The following is a 22,083-nucleotide window of genomic DNA, read 5'->3' on the forward strand; positions in this document are numbered from 1 at the left end:
TTTCATTATTATTATTATTATTATTATTATTATTATTATTATTATATTTCATTATTATTATTATATTATTATGGTATTTCATCTATAATTGTAGCCTCAGATATCATATTGTTCAATAAATATATAATATTTTTATTTAAATATAATATCCAAAACTAACACTATTGTATTTCATACCTTCTATAGTTTCTATGTTTCCTAATATTATACTAAATACTACAGAAATGATAGAAAATATAATAGTACGAATGTCAAAATAAGTCAAATTAATATACAAAATGTGTGGTAATTCTTATATAGTAAATATATTTGCTGTGTATAATATATGTATGATAATATATGTTGATAGTATTAGTGCTATATCGTGTGTATATACGTGCATATTTTCTTAGAATAACTAATTTTCAAAGAATTTGGTAATTTTTTAAACCTTTTTTCGAATTTATCGAATTTTTCCTGGATTTTAATCTTCACAATCCTAATATTTGCGAATAAGGATATTTCGATACATTTGAATTGTGTATATCTTGCTTTCAAAGTGAATTTAGCCGTGTTATATTCGTATTTCAAAATTAGTTGTAAAGCGAAAAGCGTAAATTAAATTGCACATAAGTCCTCCTAGTGTATATTTCGAAAACATGATTCACATCGCGGCTGATGATTTTATGTTTCGATTAAAAGTTTCTATTCAACATTCTCATTTCAATTTCACTCCTCAATTTGTACTTAATTTTTCAATTTAATTTTGCTTCAGATTTAATTCCATTTAATTTTATTTCTCAATTTAATTTTTATCTAATTGCTTTATGTAATTATGTTTTAATTTCGTGTTTTAATTATTATATTATATTACCTAACCAAATAAAGAATTTGAAATTTGCTTAAAAAGACGTCAAATTAATTGGCGAACATCATAACGCATATTTTCAACAGGCATTTAATAAAGCACGATAATTATAAATTAATTTCAAACTCATCCCGATCTATAAATTAACATTCTTTGGAGAAAATTCTTTGCAAAATGGCTGATATCGTTTGAAATAAATTTACAAAGAGCGATATTTAATTAAATTCGTTACAGACATCAAAGGATAAATTGTGCTTTTCCAAGGATTTGAAAAGCCAACAATGTTTGGGTTCAAAAGGCTACAATCGACGATAATGTTTGAAACAACTGAATAATTAAACTAAGTGGGATTACACCAATGGGACAGAGTTTACGCACTGGATGCTCTTAAATTTTATCTCCAAGGACCGAGAGTCTGATAGCTTAAGGGAAACGTAATGTTGGCTGTAAAAATTTAATTACGCTCGTTTACCATGCCATAATTTCACGTCCATCAGGTTCGATCACGTGATGCAACTGCCTTTCAAACTTGCACATTCTGATAACGAAATTACGTATTAATAATTACGCGTAATACGATAATTATACCTGTTACTTAATAAATTATGTTATATCTATTATCCTCGCTGTATCAGCACTTTTTGAGCTTTCGCATTAGATCGTAATAAATTGGTTTAAATAAATTGCAGTTCCAAGTTTGAAGTTGTACAGGATTGAAATAAATCTATTTTATCGAGATAGAAATTAACACGACTTATTTGACTTCTTATTTTATAAATCTAGGAACCTAGTAAGAAATCTAGGAATCTAGTAATAAATTCCAAAGTGTAGTAACAAGTTTTGAAATGTACTAACAAAATTTGAAATTTAATATGAAATCTAAGAATCCAGTTAAGTTTGGACTTAGAAATTTAATAAAGAATCTGCTACTAAAATGGAGAAATTTAGTAACAAACTCATGAGTTTAGTTACAAATCATTATATTTGATAATAGATTTAAAAAGTTAATTATAAATTTAAAAATTTGTTAATAAATTTAAAAATATTTTCATATATTTGCAAGTCTACTTAAAAATCTAGGAATCTAATAACTAAAGTAGAATAGATAAACCTAGTAACCAAGTATAAAAATTTAGTAACTACAATATAGATAGTAATAAATCTAGAAATTTTAGAATAAACCTAAGAATATAATGACAAATCTAAAAACCTTATAATTTCATATAACCTAACATTACACCTACAGTACCTATTATTATACATTTCTGTGTTACTTCAAAATTTGCTATTCTTCCTAAAAACAATTAAATTAAGATCGAATTGCAATGATAAAATGAAATGACGATTATTATAATATTTAATCATTTCGGTTAAAGAATTTACACAATAAACCTCCGAAAATAAATTTTCCTCCATCATTAAAAATTCTTCCGAATTAATCACCTTGCAAGTTCCACGACGGATCCAGTAACAAACGTAGGAATGTAGTGATTTCTTATTCTACTGCAAAATTGATCCCGAAACGTCGCCAGACAGAAGAGCCAATTTACCACTCTACAAGCTTTCTCGATACCAGCGAAACGAACGTAGTAGGTTTCCTCGTATAAAGACAAAGTGAACGCGTTACACGACCTGTTGACAGGAGTTTACACTGTAGAATTTACCGCCCGATGAGGCGACACTCGACCAGAACGATTTTCTTAAACAGAGACGACGAGAGTCAGTCGAAAGAAGCAGTCTCATTTCGTCAACAACGCGAAAATGAAATTTGACGCGTACTAAAGATAAACGTGTTCCTACGAGTTAAAATTATCCCATAAGCAATTTTCCATACGTCAAGCACATTCGTGGGAAACCGTCCTTTAAATCGAGGAAACGGGCAGATTTCTCCCCATACTTCGACGCTTTTATTCCCTCTGCTCGGTCGGAAATTATACAAGGTATCATAGGGAGGTAATTCTACGTGAAAAACCGAGTCGAAAAGGTAGAACAAAATTTTTTCCTACAAAGCTTTGTTTCCGAGAAAATCGACCTTAAATATGTGCTGGAAATATCTGCGATCCCATTATACGTGCACGCACAGACATTTAACGTCGATTTCCATGAAAATGAAGGCTCGTATGAAAAAATATTGTTTTACATTTTCGACTCATTTTTGAATGTAGATTCGTTTACCTATTCGTAATATCGCCAGTTATGAGGTATCGCGCGTAAAAATCCATTACTTAAAACCGAAACATCTCTTACGGAGAGAGAAAAGATGAAAGGGTGAAATTACTCCCCAAAGGGTGTAGGTTAGCGTGTCTCAAAGGAGCTTCTCCGATAAATATTTCGCGGAAAATTCTCAAATTTCGCATCTCTTCTAAGAAAGAGAGAAGAATTTTTGAAAAATTCAAAGGGATCGTGTTTCTCTTTTATCGAGAGGGAATTATTCAGGATATAGTGGCCGACTGTAAATTCTGAAATGTGGCTGATGGCGATGGAGAAACAGTTTGAAAACATAAAAGAAGACCGTGCTGCTGCGTGTAATGGATCATTTTTAAAAGAAAAATATACGAATACGTGTAGGTGCTTTAAACGAAACTTTATAACATTGCGAATTCGAATTTCTTGCTTTCTTTTTGATTAAATGGAGATATTTGGGTATTGTATATTTTGTTGAGAAATTAAATATAACATTACGAATTCACATTTCTTGTTTCCTTTTCGATTAAATGAAAATAATTAGGTATAGTGTATTTTGTTGAGAAATTAAATATAGTATTGCGAATTCGCATTCTTTGCTTCCTTTTCGATTAAATAGAAATAATTGGGTATAGTGTATTTTATTGAGAAATTAAATATGACATTGCTAATTCACATTCCTTGCTTTCTTTTCGATTAAATGAAAATATATGGGTACAGTGTATTTTGTTGAGAAATTAAATATAGTATTGCGAATTCGCATTCTTTGCTCCCTTTTCGATTAAATGGAAATAATTGGGTACAGTGTATTTTGTTGAGAAATTAAATATGACATTGCTAATTCACATTCCTTGCTTTCTTTTCGATTAAATGAAAATATTTGGGTATAGTGTATTTTGTTGAGAAATTAAATAAAAGACGCGCGAAAAATTTGGCTAACTGCGGTAAACGAAAAGAATATAATCGTTTTCTGTACTCGAATATTATCTTAAAGTGCAGGCAAATGATGCAACTAATCAGTGTTTGCGAGCTGCGATTCGTGGTGGTCTTGTTATTAAAAAGGGATGATAAAAACGAAGGTAGAACAGTTTCAACTTTTTACAATTTCAAACAACCCTTTTGTAACTTCGCGCCGAGTTAACTATAACTTTAAACTTCACAAGCATTTTTATTTTAGAGCACGTACGAGAGGAAATTGCGTTGAGGTGTGAGGCTAGAACACGTTTGTATCAAATAAAAAAATCATGCAGCCGCAGAGTGTCATTTTGGAAATTTCAAATTTCACGCTATAAAATTAGAGAATACTGCAATGTTATTTTAATTGTATATTATTTCATTTCGATATTCCTCTATAGATTTTAAATTTTGTTTCAAGGTGTAGGAAATATTGCAATATTGTTTAATTATGTCACATTTTATATCGTATGAAATGAATATTTTATAAATTTTCAATTTTAGTATTTAATTATACGCAGTTCTTTCTATATGCGATGGAGGTTTTATATCGAATAGGTATGAAATGTCGAGATACTTAATTTTATACTTACTGTGAAATAATATTATATGGAACTTTATATTCGATAAAGCTACTTTTCAGAAATAAAAAATTTCAGGCTATAAAATAAAGGAATATAGTAACGTTATTTTACTGTATCCATTTTTTGACACACTTAATTTTATATCTATTATAAAATAATGTTACACTTAGTTCTATGTTTGATATGAAGTAATATGCTACTTAAATTTTATATGTAATTGTACTTGTGCATTTTAATTGTATTTTTGCATTTTGTTCAAGTTTGTATATAGTGAGAGACAATAATTTATTTAATCGTTTATTTAATGTAGAATAAATGTATATCCAATTTTACAACCAATGAAAGTATTTTCTCATTAATTTTAAATTTCTCACCAAGATATAACAGAATATTGTTCTTGTTTCTTGTTAATTTTGTACACTTACTAACGAAATTTGAGACACAAAATAACCATTCATGAATTTTTGAAATATATGTACTAAAATTAAAGATAAGATGAAGAGTTGTATATAAATGAATAAAAAGTAAATTTTTAAAAATATCTATTTCACACCAAGATATAACAGAATATTGCTCTTCCTTCTTGTTAATTCTATACACTTACTAACAAAATTTGAGACACAAAATAATCATTCATGAATTTTTGAAATATATGTATTAAAATTAAAGATAAGATGAAGAGTTGTATATAAATGAATAAAAAGTAAATTTTTAAAAATATCTATTTCACACCAAGATATAATAGAATATTTTTCTTGTTTCTTGTTAATTTTATACACTTACTAACGAAACTTAAAAAACAAAGTAACCGTTCATGAATTTTTGAAATATATATATTAAAATTAAAGATAAGATCAAGAGTTTTATAAAATGAATATATAAAAGAATAAAAAGTAAATTTTTAAAAATATCTATTTCACACCAAGATATAACAGAATATTGTTCTTGTTTCTTATTAATTTTATACACTTACTAACGAAACTTAAGAAATTAAGTAACCATTCATGAATTTTTGAAATATATGTATTAAAATTAAAGATAAAATGAAGAGTTGTATATAAATGAATAAAAAGTAAATTTTTAGAAATATCTGTTTTTAATTTTAATACATGTAAGTATATATACCGTAAAAGAATGTTAAATTTAATTTCTTATTTAACGCAAATTATGTAGAATAATATTGAGTCCAATTTTATAATCCCACGCAAAATCGCAAATTATCCTATCTCAACACTCTCCAATAAATCCCCCGAGCCATTACAAAAACATTTAAACAACCACGTTAATTATCCACGCGATAATTGCCCGATTCTCGTGTGTTTCTATGCGACGCGATCGCGCTGTAACTTACTCGTTATCTTAATAACGACAATCTGGCTTGTTGCAAACGCGTGCACATTGGAAAGGAATGGACCAGAAAACACGTGAAATTTTGTCGGCGCATTAACACCTAATTATCCGAGAGAACAAACTCGGAACGAACACATCGTTATTCCCATCAGCCAGCGAACTACTAATCCCACTTCATCCCCATTGGAACTTCCATTAAACAAACAACAAGTCGAACAACGGATACAAAACAATTCATTACCACCTACTCTCAAAAATCGAGAAACAGGACCTACCCCTAACTACCCCTGTATCTTCCTCAGTTTCACCGCAACGACGAGCTACGTGGCCACGAAATTCTCCCAAAATCCCAAAGTATCCTCGAACATGGCCAAAGAAAGACAGGACAACGTATCCCTGTTCCGCCGGGAGCAATCGATTGCCAATTTTCCTCGTCAAAATATCAAATCACCGGCCTAGACAACACGGGTCCCTGACTCGCAAAGGTTAACACCACCGGTGCTCGTAATTCGATCGAGGATAGCCCCGATAATGAAGAAGAAAAACAGAGAAGAAACATGCAGTCCAGACTCGTGAGGTACGGTACTCGGATCACGGAGAATCAATCTACCTACGTGCACACGAGCAACAACCTTCGTCGGTTGACCACGAGCAGGATTGTCAGTATCAGACGCGAGTACAAAGGCGAGGACTGTCGATGAAAACAAATGAAACGACGACAGTGCTAACGAAGCGTATCCCTATCTAGGGGAACGGATTCTCGTGGAAAGGATTTGGATGTGTAACGACGAAAGGGGATGGTCTAAAGTGCTAGCAGGCTGATAGATGAAGACGGTGTTCGGTGGATGAACAGGTACTCACGATATGTGAACAACCGAATGGGTTGATATTCTCCGTTTCCACTTCCGGCAGTCTGCTCCGTCGGAACGAACGCGACAATCCGGGACAGGCAGAACCTCGCCTGTGAGAGAAATTCTAGTGGAAAATGCGCAGCTGCGCCCGGCCAGGGGGTGGTGGCGCTGCCGCGCATGCGCACAGCCAGCCTGCCGGAAGTCCGTCACCGTTTGAATGTTTTCGACGAGGGACCAGTTTGGGTTCAAGGACGTTAGAGGACTCGTCGACCTTGAACTTCCCTTGCGACGTTCTTGCTACGTGTATCCGGTCTGATGGATTGTTTATAGGAGATCTTGCACTCCTGGTTTGGGAAACGTTTCTTGTCTGATTCGCGGAGTTTCAGGTTTTGAAAGGAAGAGTAGTATGATGAGGAGTATGATGAAGCGAGAGAAATGAGTTTGGAGTTTGTCAGTGTATTTGTTTATCGTTTGAGTGTATTTTATGGGTAAATTGGTTTGGATAATTTAGAGAGAACACGAGAAATATGAAGGGGAGTTGAGTTAGTATAGTTTAGTATACTGAGATTTAAACATTTTTTAATTTCTGTTAATTTTTGCAAATTTTGTTGCGTTATTATATATTGATTAATGGAATATTTATTATATTAGAAAAATTTGAGTTGTGTATAATATTACAATATTTACTGCTATTATAGAATTAAATATGGAGGGATTTTTACGTAAGAGCGAATAAATTGTTTTCGTTAATTACTATTAATTTATTTAAGAACTGAATTTTTATAATTGAATGTTTACTATGATACGTGTCATAGAAAATGAGAGAAAATGAAAGAAAATTTTCTGACAGTATTTTATTATTTTATTACAAAATATAAATATAGTAAATATAACGAGGAACATTTTTCTATATATTTATCCAGATCACTTATTTCTCATTAATGGAAGACGTTCTTTTGTATAATATAGAATTAAGAAATTACGCGTTTTCCTTTTAAAGGAAAAGGGATAATTTCTTGTATCATATCTATTGATTCGTTTGTTCGCGAAAATAGTACAAAATATTGGAATTACTATGAAATATCGGAATATTGGATTTTATTGCATAGTCGGCATAGCTGTCGAGGAAGCGATATCACCGGCATCTCCAGATCTCCATAACTGTGTTACCGTTTTCACTTGCGTGTGGAAATTTATACCCTGAAAAGATAACACTCGAAATATATTTGAAAAATTAATACAATGCAACAGAAATATTTGAACGCTTTAAAAATATAGAAACATAAAAATTTGAAAATTAGCGAAAATTAACAATTTTTTAATTTTTTAAATCATAAATTAAGGCATGAAAATATGAATAAATATGTATTACGAAAGATAATTGAAAAATTTAATTGCTAAAAATGTTTAATTTAAATAATCCACCTTAGCCCATTATAAATAAAATATTTTTATCTAAATTTTTAAATTTATATTCTTTTATAATTTTACTTCGTTATTTCTTTTATTTATTAGCAAATAAATAAATATGTATATAAATATAGAAATAGGACATAGATTTTCCGATATTTCGAATTTGTAATGTCACTTACATGTTTTCCATAGAAATGACTATCACCCAAGAAAGATCCCTTATTTCCAGTGAAACTGAACATCGGCAATGGCACTGGAATAGGAACGTTTATGCCAACTTGACCAGCCTCGATTCTATTCACAAATGCTCTTGCTGTTGCTCCGTTTGTAGTAAACACAGCTGTCCCATTTCCATAAGGACTTTCGTTAATAATATTAATAGCTTCGTCCAAAGTATTAGCAAAAATGCATGAAAGAACAGGTCCGAAGATTTCTTCCGTATAACATCGCATAGAAGTCTGAAACATGTTTCAAAATTATTTAATTTGAACTTAATTGGACTTAAATCTAATACAACAGAGCAAACAATAACAAATAAACATGATAAAAGTTGCAATAATTAATAAACAGATAGAACTTAATTATAAAATTATTAATATATGCTTTTCAAATAATTCCTAAATTTTTCTAAATAAAAATAATTTTATCTGAATTTTCATCCTGTTTTCATAATAAATTTATGAAATTGAAATTACATTTTGTAACATGGATTGATCATAACCCAACAAAAAGTTCTATTTACTTAAAATGGAAATTTTGAAACATGATTAACTAGAAGCTTGAAAAATCCTCAAGATCATAAATTGACATAATTATATGAAGTCATGCGAATTTCCATATTTCAAATTACACAAGCCAAACACTATTCTATCTCGAATATCAAAATCTAAAGAGAAACTTCTTAATAGAAATCTCATTTTCTCTTTACCTTCACCTACTGAAATCACATCAATCAATGTCAACCCTACATCAACATGCATACCCTGCAGCATCAGATAACTGTAATTCGCGTTTAATTAGATCACGAGAAGGCTATATTGCACACGAGTACCTTCACGTCCGTGAGTACAGTTGGCCCAACGAAATTTCCCCTCTCGAAGCCTCTGACGACGAGTCCTCTGCCATCTAGAGCCAACGTGGCGCCATCTTTCACTCCTGACTCGACCAATTCGCATATTCTCTTCTTCGACTGGGGCGATATGACTGGTCCGAGGTCAGTTCCAGCAACGTGTCCTGCGTTCACTTTCAGTTGCTTCGCTGCCTCTACTAACTCTGGCACCCAGTCCTTCGATTTTCCAACAAATATGGCTACTGACAGAGCCATGCACCTTTGGCCAGCTGCCCCAAAGGCAGCACCCACGATTTGGGACAGGGTCTTATTCTTATTCGCGTCTGGCAGGACAATGCAATGATTCTTTGCTCCCATGTTGCACTGCACACGTTTCCCATGGGCACTGCTCTGTTTGTATATGTATTTACCCTGTAAAATTGGAATTTTGTAAATTATAAATATAAATTTCAATTTGTATTAAGTATCTTTGTATAAATAAATGGTAATCTTGGATTGTGACTGAGAGTGTAAGCTACTTGAAAATCTGAAAATTTAGTGAAAGGAATGGGAGAGAAAATTAGCTATTGGTCTGGAAGAAAATAATTTGAGGAGATGGTAATGATGATCTACTATATATCTTTCCAAAATATATACACAGTATCACCAGATATGCAATTAATATCTAGCTATTATAGTCATTCCAATTATCAGTTATATAATTAGCACCACTCTCAAATCATATCTCCCATGAGTACCCAAGCTTGCCCTACTCCTAAGAAGCCATCTTATCCATTATATCTTGCATCTACCAAATCATAAAGAGATAACAAATTGTCCAATTATTTATTAATTACTTAAGATACCTGTCAAGATGCCTACAAAGAGTTTCACTGTTAACTTGTTAGCCTAATATCTCAATATAGCCACCACTTGCAAGGGAGTGAATGTACGTCTAAATTTTAACCAGACAGTTCATGAAATAATTTAGGTTTGCGGTGTCCACTTAACAGTGAAATGTGTTCCACAGATCTAGTCGATCTCTCAGCACAATAATTAAGGATCAAGTTACCTAGGCTCGTCCCCTAAATGTGGCAGACATGACGTCAGCATAACGTCAGCAGGTCTAAATGACAAGGGTAGTCACCCTAACTACAAAAAGGGGTGAATAATATAATCTGTGCTGCTCAGGAATGTACACTTGGGGTGGCACAGAGGCAAGGACATGACTACTAGGCCTGCATTCTCCCCAAAGATCATTTCCCCAGCTCTTCATAATATATCTATACACTTGCAGCCAGTAGCAAAAATTCATATAACCTGCTTTACAATTAGGATAAAGAAGTTATCACAACTAAACCTGTCATACTATGACCATGACCAATTATCATTTCCTCCACATGCATACTCCTGAGCTCTGTTCGATACATGAATCACGCAAACCCAATCAACCCGATCATCCAAACCTAACCTATACCTGATCCATAAACGCAAGCTTCCTACACAAAGTGGACGTTCCAATGAACTTGAATAAAACAGTCATCAATATGAACCCACCGCCTGATCAGAACCAACGAAGGAAACCGCTTTGATGTCCGGATGCTCGCAGATAAAATCCACAGAGGCGTGTTGACCATGGATGACGTTCAACAGCCCAGGTGGCGCACCGGCCTCGGTGAACAGGTCAGCGAGGATCATCGATGCTCCCGGCACACGTTCCGACGGTTTCAGGATCGTGGCATTTCCGCAAGCCACAGAGACAGGAAATGACCAAAGCGGAATCATCGCAGGGAAATTGAACGGACAGATGGAGGCGGTTACGCCGAGTGGAACTTTGTAGGAGATTATGTCCATATCCGTGGCGATGTTCGGCGTGCTCTCGCCCATTTGCAGGCAAGGAATTGCGGCACACGCGTCAACGACCTCTGTAACATAAATCAACAACGGGTGAATGATCCATAGCGTGTATACGTTTCTGGAGATTGCATTTAGGGGTGAAGCTGGAATGCGGTTAGGGTGGACCGTTGGATGCTCGTGCGTTTATTGATCGAGATTCGAATGTTCAGAATGAATTGCGTTGATATTTTGTAGATTAAGTGGTTAGTTATAATGATTTTTTAAATTTTCAAACTGGATTTCGTCGAATTTTATTTAACTAAAATTATGCCTTTATTATTAATCGAGATTCGAATGTTCAGAATGAATTCTATTGATATTTCGTTGAGTAAATGATCAGTCATAATGATCTTTGCAATTTTCAAACTGGATTTCGAAGAATTTTATTTAATTAGAATTATATCTTTATTATTAATCGAGACTCGAATGTTCAGAATGAATTGCGTTGATATTTTGTAGATTAGGTGGTTAGTCATAATGATTTTTTAAATTTTCAAACTGGATTTGGTCGAATTTTATTTAACTAAAATTATGCCTTTATTATTAATCGAGATTCGAATGTTCAGAATGAATTGCGTTGATATTTTGTAGATTAGGTGATTAGTCATAATGATTTTTGCAATTTTGAAACTGAATTTTGAAGAATTTCATTTAACTAAAATTATGTCTGTATTATTAATCGAGATTCGAATGTTTAAAATGAATTGTGTTGATATTTTGTAAATTATATGGTTAGTCATAATAATTTTTGCAATTTTCAAACTGGATTTCGCAGAATTTTGTTTAATTAAAAATATGTCTTTATATAATTAGTGTATTAAGTAAATAAAAAAAAGCAAGGAAAATTATTATTAAATGCGTTGACTATACTGTAAGTAATCTTGTTTTGCATTTTTATAAGGAATTTCTGAAACTATAGGTTGCACAAAGATCGTATTTATATTTTTGAATGATCTAGATACAACTTTATATTGGAAGCTTAAAAGGCCAAATCTATTTCAGTTAATCATATTCATACGCTCCTTTCTTTTCTCGTCGCGTCAATTACTGGGTCATATGATACTGGATCTTGGTGATCTGTATTTGGTTATATGGATATTCATTTATTAAAATGCATTGAAAATAAAAATCGAAATTTTTATAATAAAATTTTATCGTATTTCAGAATTAATTGTAACCAATTGAAAAGATTTTATTTTCATAAATAAATGATCCAAAAAAATGCGTTATTAAAAATGACAATGGTTGAGCCTCGTTTTTGTATGCATCAATAAATAAATTGGGTTAAACTAAAAATTAAAAATTAAAAATTTCAGTAAATTTAGAATAATATGAGAACTCGGAGTGAATAAGGAGTACCGTATTATTCTTGAATAATTTAATTCCTCAAATAGCTTTAAGTATCCATTAACTGATTAATAGAGCATTAATATATTTGCAGAAATCAATATGTAAGACTCCATTATTTGAAAGCGTTCTAAAAATATTAAAACCGCTAAATTTCATGTAGCTTAATTACTGTAATTAATTATTTTAATGCTTAATATTATATTTAAAAAAGGGGACTTACGAAGTCCTCGAAGAACATCGCCTTCAGCGTCAGCCATTGTTTTCCCGTTTTCCTTCACCATGTTCTGTGCGATTTCTTTCTGGAAAAAAATTTGTTTACATAGAAACTTCCTTAATAGACATTTTAATATAATTATTTTAAAACAGACTTTATATAAATAAAACAGGAATATTTTTTACGCGGATGTAAACAAATTAGCAACTGCACAAAAAGTAATTATAATAACTAATTTATCAATAAACTTAAACCTCTATTAACATCAATAATTTTTAACTCGCGTATAATTAGTATTATCACTTTCGTTAAAATATGAAGAAAATAAACAATCAATTATTTACAAAGTATAAAATAAATAGAAATTTATTACACGAATATTTATACATAAGCAAATAAATAATTTCTCGAAAAAGATATTCATAAATATTTTCTTTAATACTACCATTAATTTTACATTAATTAATTAATACACATATATCCATAATTTGCTATTTCTGTTATTACTATAAATAATAAATAATACATAATTTACTACTTTTATTGCAGAATAATATACAGCCAATTAATTACGATCGAATAATTAAAATAAATCTTCTCATTGGCTTTGCCCAAAATTTGCAATAAAGTAATTATAAAAAATTATAAAAAATAATCCTAAAAAGAGATTCGTAGTATAAGAATTGATATACTGCTTGAGAATACAGTTCTGGCTTTGATAAACTCACCGAATGTTCCCGTATAAGAGCTTGATACTTGAGCATCAGTGTTTGTCTAGTGAGTACACTTGTATTCCTCCATTTTTCATACGCTTTCTTCGCGCTCCTCACGGCCGTCTCCATTTCTTCTCTTGTACATTTTGGCGTGCGACATAACAGCTCGTTTGTTGCTGGATCATGGACGTCGGTGAATTCTGTGGCCTTTGATTCTGAAACAGATTTAAACCTTTCTGTGAATGGGTTGAGAAACACGATATTTTTTAAAATTTTATTGCGATATGAAAGAACAAATTTAAAAAATAAATTGAGCAATGAATGTTTGAGATACGTTGAAAGAAAGTATACTGTTTTCAAAATAAATAAATAAAAATTGTACAATTTCGTGACAATATTTTGGTTACTAAAACTGAATTAAAGATGCACGAGTACTTTTCCTATCGTGAATCCTTTTTTCATTTTTGTAATAATGCTTAATAAATATATAGTAACTTTAAATTTTATTATTAAGGGAAAACACGTGATAAGATACGTTTTTGCTTTTTACTGTAATTTTAAAATTGGATTTTAATGAGTTTTATTTTATCGATCTTAACATAGTTGTAATATATGTTTAAAGTGAGTGAAAGTACTTCTTTTAACAATTAAGTAATTTCATAATTAGAAAATGAATAGGAATGGAATTATTAAGTTTTTCTTCTACAATCTTGATCTGTAATTATTGATCCTGAATTTCAATATTTACAGTCTAATTTTATTCTAGTAGTTCTAAGTATAAAACAAGAGATGACGAATTATTTATGTGTATAAAAGTTCCATTACACTTTACAAACTATTACCATTATCATTATTACTTAAAAACTGTAATAAAAACATTGTAAAAATCCAGTTTCCATTATTATAAAACGGAAAAGGAAAAATATTATTTCAGTATCAAAATCCAATAATCATGGACGTCCAAATAAAAACGAAAATTAATTACCAAATTATTAAAATTATTAAATTAAAGAATTACTTAAAAACTGTAATAAAAACATTGTAAAAATCCAGTTTCCATTCTTATAAAACGGAAAAGGAAAAATATTATTTCAGTATCAAAATCCAATAATCATGGACGCCCAAATAAAAACGAAAATTAATTACCAAATTATTAAAATTATTAAATTAAAGTTAATTATTAAAATTTTTAAAACCAATATTTATAGATATAAAAATACAAAAAAATTTACTATTGAAGTATTAATATTTAACATCCATTAACATAAAAGTACAAAAAGAATCTTTCTTAAGCATATGTCCTAAAAGGGGTAGTAGAATCTCAAAATGCCTATTTAACGAAAATTTTCCCATGAGTATTTATTTTCGTCATAACATAATCGTTCCATTTAATATCAAAACGGTCTTTATGTAATCAGTGCTATTTATTTCCATTTAAAAAACGTTCCTCATTAAAGCAATTCTTTGGATTGAATTCGCTTCGAAATATAGCGCCTTTTCTGTACAGTTTCAATGGGTGCTCGAGCAGCACTCGTGGACCACGAGCTTCAATTAAATGCCTTTAAAAGCGCACTTTAAATATTCATAACCGTCTGTATCGTTCGAAAAATAGGCTCGAGAGTGCTCTAAAGACTGAGTATCTGTTCCACCAAGATTGCACGTTCCGTTCTCTATAATACCAGTCTTCGTGGCTTTATTTCTCCACGATCGAATCATAAATGAAATCATTCAATCGAGCAATATTTAATTTTTTCCATAGATTAAAGTGGACTATATTATTTCAAATTCGACTACTTTAATTCGAGCAAATTGAACCTCGATTAAAATTTATGACACGATACATGACATAATTTTATGAATCCATAAATAATTATACGAGCTGCTAATAATAATTTGATTTACGAAATAGTCGATCTAGAATTGAAATTATTTTGATAAAAAATTGTAATCTATAATTGACAGAATTATTAATAGAAAAATTTAAAAATATTGAATCTATTTATTGTACCTAATTTATTTTTTCGAAGTGCATTAAAAAAATATACAGTTGGAATATACGATATATTGCTTTATTTATAACATTGCAAAATTAAAACTGAAATTATTCAAATTTTATTAAATTAAGATAAATTGTTTCAATAATTATTAAATAAAAAAATTAGTTAATGAGAAGTATACATCTTTATTATTATAAATTGTTTAATGAAAAATATAAATATATAAGACACAGTATGTTCCATAATTTATAAATATATTACGAAATTTAAATTATCATCTAAACTACAATAACAAGCATTTTATTAAATAATATAAAAATACTTCTACTACTATAAATTATTTAATAGACAATATAAAAGTAAATTACATAATATATTTTTTTATTTATAATGTAATTACAGACTTATAACGAGGTTTTAATTAAATTTAATTAAACTACAACAAATATTTAATACAATTTTTAAAACTATTTTATTAAAAATAATAAATCTAATTATCTTCTTTCATATAATTATTTCTTTTTACATTTTCGATTCATTTTGCATTTTTGATAATTCTTGCTTTCAAACGACGAATGACATCGAAATATAGTGTTTACAAAAATTTGTACGAAAATGTTTAATACAATAAAATAATTACCTACGAATTGGCCATCAATGTACATCTTAACCGTTGGTACGCTACTGCTGTAAGTCCTTGCGGCAAAATGCGCCTAAAATACCATTCAATTAATGTCAGAATCAATTCTTGGTCGAATGACAAATAAAAATAACAAAATCCACGATATCCAACTACGAAATCCATCATTTCTACAATCACGTTTATAAAATTCAAAAAAATTTCGCGACTGAATTAAAGTGTCAGAATAAACAATTGAAATCAGCCGAATAAATTTTGCTTTGTAAAACAGTCAAATCCATGACCTCTGTTTATCACGTCATTTACAATTACAATTATTTAAAATCTTAACGAGGCGATATGCATAGTATAACAATCGAATAATAAAACAGGATAAAATAACTTAACAAATATCAATAACAAATCCAGTTAAATATTGATAGCCAAAAGAGCTAGCAATTTACACAGATATAACAAAAACAAAAAGCAAAAGTAACTGAACTTTTGAATCACAAATATAAAAATACAATAAATATATCTATACATATCTTTTATAAATTAAAACTTTTAAGAATATGATAAAAATATTAAATGGAAACTATAGAGGATAATGATGCTCAGAAGATAGTCATGAGCCAAAAAATTTGGAAAATCCTGTATTAGAATAAAGTTTAAATTTTAAGTTTCAATTTCAAAAAGTTTTTTAATTTTGTAATGAAATAAAAAACCCTAAAAAAATATATGGGAGTATTTTCATGGTAAACAATAGTGGGTATGACGTGCAAATGCTTTTTGAACTGACTGTACCCCCTACTCTCGAACGATTAGGTCTTCAACGAGCAAATCAGCGTTAATCTATCGTGAGATGATCCGGAACCTATGGTCAATAGCCCGATTCCATTTCCAGGAAATCATGTAAATGGATCACTTTCACGGAGAATCGAGTGTTTACTTGAAGAAGCTTAACAGTAGAACTATCAAACCAGTCAAAACGATTGGTTTCAATTTTTTTGCTTTTTGCACATACTCTTTTTATTATAGCAAACTTAATATCGACTTATTATAAGTATAATTACCCCCCTATTTATTTTCATTATGGTTTAATTCCCACGTATACATTGTCATATTGAATTAACCAAAAAATAATATCTCTATTGTAGGACACCATTTCGGAAAGAAATCGCGAATCGGCCATTGTCAACAAAAACAAATTATAAACCGATCAATATTTTCTAGAAGCAAATGGAAAAGTTATTTTGGATAACAAAATTAAGTTAAACTTGAAACATTTGTCTGAGCATTTTTGTACAAACTGTTTAAAGAAATGTAACACTAGAAGTATGAAAAAGGTCGAAATCATTTGTATGAGACATTTTATTGGAAATAGCAATTAGAATTTCATTATCGGTAATAGAATTATTATTATATATGTAGGATACCATTTCGAAAGAAATCGCGAATCGGCCATTGTCAACAAAAACAAATTATAAACCGATCAATATTTTCTAGAAGCAAATGGAAAAGTTATTTTGGGTAACAAAATTAAGTTGCGTGGTCCCTACGGGGAGGTGAAGCGTAGGTTAAGAAAAGCATAAAAGCAAATGGTCCTTGACGACCAAAACAGAGTCCTTAGAAATCAATTGTGACAAGCACGAGCGTGAGTCGCTTGATGTTGGAAAGAAAGTTAAATTAGAATGCGTCTTTGTGTGCTTTCGTTTCGTTATCTTGCTTTTCTTTTCCTAAGTTAAATTAGTTTTATGAGTTTCCAGTCTGTGTTATTCTGTTCTTGTTGTTTCGTCAATTTTTGGTGTCTCGAAACCAGTTTTCGTCATCCTACACTATTTTTTCTTTTTAATAATTCATTGATCATTTTCATTTGAAATATCTTAAATCCTGTAAACCACTCCATATTTCCAATTAACGTGTGATCGTATTTAACAAGTAATAAGATATTGCTTTATGTCGAAGAACAAAGCAGCGCCATCTAGTGCATCCGATTTTATAATATTATTATTGTTATTATAACACTAAATCTATAACGATCAGTCAAATAACCTGTGGATGAAAAAATGGAAGAAAAAAAACCTAACAAAAGAAACGACATAAAAAGGGAGATTGAAAAATTAATTGCATGTATATTGGAAGAAAAATTATGGCACCAAGTGACCAAAACAATGACATCGAATGCAATTTTTGAAAATTTGAAAATTTTTAATAGAATTTTGAGAATGATTATTTTGGGACATGATAGATTTAGTGTTAAATCGTAAGTAAGAATAAATTCATCCTATAAAGCAGATATCCAAGTCAGCAAGATCACGATGCATAGCCTACTCCAGAGGGAGCAATTATTTGCTCAACGCACGAGAAGTGTTGCTTTGACACGACACTCTTCTCATAAGCGAATCGATTCAACTCGGGTTTCTTGTTACGTAAACCATGCAAGCTCTATTAGGTCAGATTGGTAATGACATTCCTCTTTGCGAGCGTTATTGGCCCTGGCAATTCCGGTGTCGTGAACCAAGTCAATTGGAACAAAGACGTGTAATCTCCTTGGAAAATTTCGATTCCGAATATAAAATTTTCCAAAGAATTTTGGTTAACATACTCAGAAGGAAGGGAATTAGAGATTCTTGTGCGAAGTTGCTCGAATTCGTGAATATAGAGATTAGAAAGTCGATGAGAGAAATGGGCGTGAGAATGAGGGATAGAGCCAGCTAATTAAAATTGAGGTTAGGTCTTCAGAACTGCAAAACGAAATATTTGTCTCGAGTAATTAAAATTATTGGACAAAGGATGCAAAATAATTCGAAGCTTTGAGAATTTTTAATAGATCTTTTTAAAGGATTTTGAAAATCGTTATATTGAAAGATAGAAATAGGAAGAAGAGAAGTGAATAGAGATGGAGGAAGTGCATGTGTGTTAGTTGATGAAGAAATAGATATATTAGATTGACTAAAAAGTAATATTGATATTTTTAGTATAAAAAGTAATCATTTTTGTTTAAACAACAAAATTTATTGAATTTTGATCTATAATACTTTTGCCATCTTAAAGATAGTTGTTAATATTGTAATTACCTTGCTATTATATTTAATACGTTAAGAACACTGATTTATAAAGATTTATAGTGAAAAATAAGAGATCACTATCTAAATCCGTTTATTATAAATTATAACAAATAATAGATGAAACAAAATTATGTTTAAAAAAGCTTTCGAATTTCTTGATTGACCATAGGATCAATAGAGGGATCACTGATTGATAATCAAAAATAATAATGAAAGTGAAAGGATGGACGTGATTATTATGCTAATTAGAAGAATTTAAATTACAATACTATGAATAATGGAAAGAAATAATGAAAGATAAAGAAACTAAACGTTATCAAGGAATTAGATGTAAACAAAGTTTACAATCTTCAGTTTTAATGAAAATATTGATAATAGATTGATAATTTGGGAATGGATTGCAAAATTTAGGAACAATTATTTTTAAGAAAATTGTATCTGTACAATATTTGTGACAATCAAATTACTCCTTCATTAAATTACTAATAATTAAATATGACATATATGTAAAAAGAGAAAACATAAAAATAATAATAATTAAATAATAAATTCCATTTCGTAATAATGTAATATCATATTAATTTTATATAATAAAAACATAATTGAATTTTAATTAATATCGAAAACGATGCTGATATTAAAATAAAAAATTCCTATTTTATATAACGTCTCATGTAAACAGGTGTTGGTAACATTTAATGATGAGTCAATATACCGATAACGTTTACGATGAACGAATACTAATGAAATGAATAGTAACGTAATGTAACCAACGGTTGGAAAAATAATGGAAAGTGACGTGAAATAAATTGCCGAAATTCACAATAGAAATAAATGTGCTAATATGAATTATAGCACTATTACTATTCAAGTGATGTAATGAAAATTTACTACGATAATATTTTGGTGGCCTGTTTTACTGCGAGAGAAATATTCCATGATTAATCGAAGTCTTACATCTGAGCAAACAATCTACGATATTACATTATTTTCTTGGATCACATACATTGAAATTTGGTAAACACGTTAATTATTTGAGTAGTTAATAGTTATTTATTATAGTTATTTATTATAATTATAAATGCATAATAACAATGTTCCTAGTATTTATAAATAACGTATTATATTAATAAGAATAGTATTTATAATTATAAAATAGGAAAAGACTTTCAAAATAAAGTAAATAACATTTCAAATGGATAAGAATAAAATAATAATAAACAAGTCGAAACTGTTCGAAAATATAATTAAAACAAAATTATATAGAATGAAATATTCAAATTATAATTTTCCATTTCAAATTTAATTATTTATTCAAAAATAAAATTTTACTAAAGTGGTGCAAGAATTTTTAGTTAACTAAAATAACACTAAATATTTCAGAAAAGTATAAACATATTATTTTATAAAAAATGTTCTAACAATCATATGATAAATGGAAACTCATATTGTCCAATAACTTTCACTCTATTTAAATTGAATCATCGTAAAAAATTTGAAAACTATTACAATAAAATTGAAGAATGAAATTTCAATTTGAATCTCCCGCCCAGAAATTGTTCGAAACATCAAGTTATCTTGAATACTTCATTCCTAACCTTAATCCAAAGAAATTATCTAAGCCGGTAAAGCTGCCATAAAGCAATTAAATTTCTTAAAATACCTATTAAAACTACACATACACCTGTCATCTATAATACACTAGAATTAATTCATCACTCAACTACAAAATACATGTTATACAATGAATTTAATAAAATTTAAAAATTAAATACACACATCACAATTCTATTTATTCTATCGATTTTTAGCATAAAGTAAAAAATTAAAGTACTCATTTAACTATATTTGTGAGATCGACAATTGAGACATAATAATCGAATTACTTTTTACTGACGTATTTAAAAAACAATTGTTACAAGAATCGAACATGAACTTCTAAAATCTCCAACATACCTCGCACTTCACGATTCTCGCGAGGAGCGCCATAGTAGTGGAACACGTTCCTGGCTGTCTGTACTAGAACTGGCTGATTCACTGAAAAAATGGCCTTGCCTACGGTTGTACGAACGACCATACGTTTTCATCGAGGATAATCGCGTCTGTTTACGATTTCTTGGCCCAATGTTTTCAGGACTGCCCTCACATGCACTCGCTCGGCAATGTCCGAAGGATTGACGAAAATAGCCGAACGAAACCATAAGGACTGTTATCGATTAGAAGTTTACTGCACTGGTTAGTTGATAAAATAATGAACAATGTATTGTATATGTATATTTATACACTTGATATATGATCAAAATAATACGACAAAAGTATTATGGTTTTGAATAACAATTTTAATTTCGTATAAAAAAGTGTAGGGATTTTAGAAGAAAACGAATATTGAAATGGCGCTAAATTTAAAAAATTGATACTCTTGTTAATTTTTCTCAAGTTTTCTATTGAGACAACCGTGATAACGATGAGTCGATAAGGAAGAAAATTTTAAACAAAGGTATCAGTAGCTGGAAATATTTGATGATGTACCATTCGAGAAGGTAAGATGTCGCCACCTGATAGTAATACTTTGCAAAATAATTTATATTTCGTTACTTTCTAATTAAATATTAATATTCCAATTATTATTAAATTCAAATAAACTTTTATTGTAAAAATATTACTTTATATTAATGGTCCCAATGCTTTAAGTTCATTACAATGTTTATGGATCTCAATGTCGTATTATACGGAAAATTTTTTAATTTTAATTGTCGTATTTAAGAGACTAATATTTCGAATCTTCTCAAAATGTCATAAGAAATTGCAAATTATATCATTTTCGTATGGAATATACAAGTAATATATTATATATATAAATATTAATAAATAATATATATAATATTAATAAATATTAATAAAAATTTCTATTAAAATTCACTTCACTTTTATTGTCAACAGCTATCAATTTACATTAACCTATTAATATACATTTGCTAATAGTATTACTAAA

The 22,083-nt window shown here is 29.8% G+C and overlaps 2 protein-coding genes across 3 annotated transcripts in view; both read right to left on the reverse strand.

Annotated features, from left to right (window-relative positions):
• LOC108549070 (uncharacterized) overlaps window positions 1–6,836 on the reverse strand; it is a 36,970-nt gene extending 30,134 nt beyond the window's left edge. The window contains exon 1 of the mRNA XM_017902290.1: window positions 6,781–6,836. The gene's annotated coding sequence lies outside the window, so the exon portion shown is untranslated. The remainder of the gene's footprint in view (window positions 1–6,780) is intronic.
• Window positions 6,837–7,820: 984 nt separating this feature from the next.
• LOC108549046 (probable methylmalonate-semialdehyde dehydrogenase [acylating], mitochondrial) lies at window positions 7,821–21,121 on the reverse strand. 2 transcript variants are annotated; one of them, XM_017902258.1, is made up of 8 exons: window positions 21,048–21,121; window positions 16,042–16,114; window positions 13,420–13,619; window positions 12,698–12,776; window positions 10,789–11,156; window positions 9,235–9,663; window positions 8,363–8,641; window positions 7,821–7,970 (listed from the first exon to the last, which is right to left on the reverse strand). In XM_017902258.1, exons 1-8 carry the CDS (start codon window positions 21,078–21,080, stop codon window positions 7,869–7,871), a joined length of 1,563 nt encoding a protein of 520 aa, XP_017757747.1. In that variant the 5' UTR covers window positions 21,081–21,121; the 3' UTR covers window positions 7,821–7,868. The 2 variants fall into 2 exon arrangements, with proteins under 2 accessions (XP_017757747.1, XP_017757748.1); XM_017902259.1 differs by lacking the exon at window positions 16,042–16,114 and having other exon boundaries at window positions 21,048–21,098.
• Between the last annotated feature and the right edge of the window lie 962 nt (window positions 21,122–22,083).

Source organism: Eufriesea mexicana, unplaced genomic scaffold, assembly GCF_001483705.2.
Source record: "Eufriesea mexicana isolate 0111107269 unplaced genomic scaffold, ASM148370v2 scaffold1801, whole genome shotgun sequence".
Lineage (NCBI taxonomy): Eukaryota > Metazoa > Arthropoda > Insecta > Hymenoptera > Apidae > Eufriesea > Eufriesea mexicana.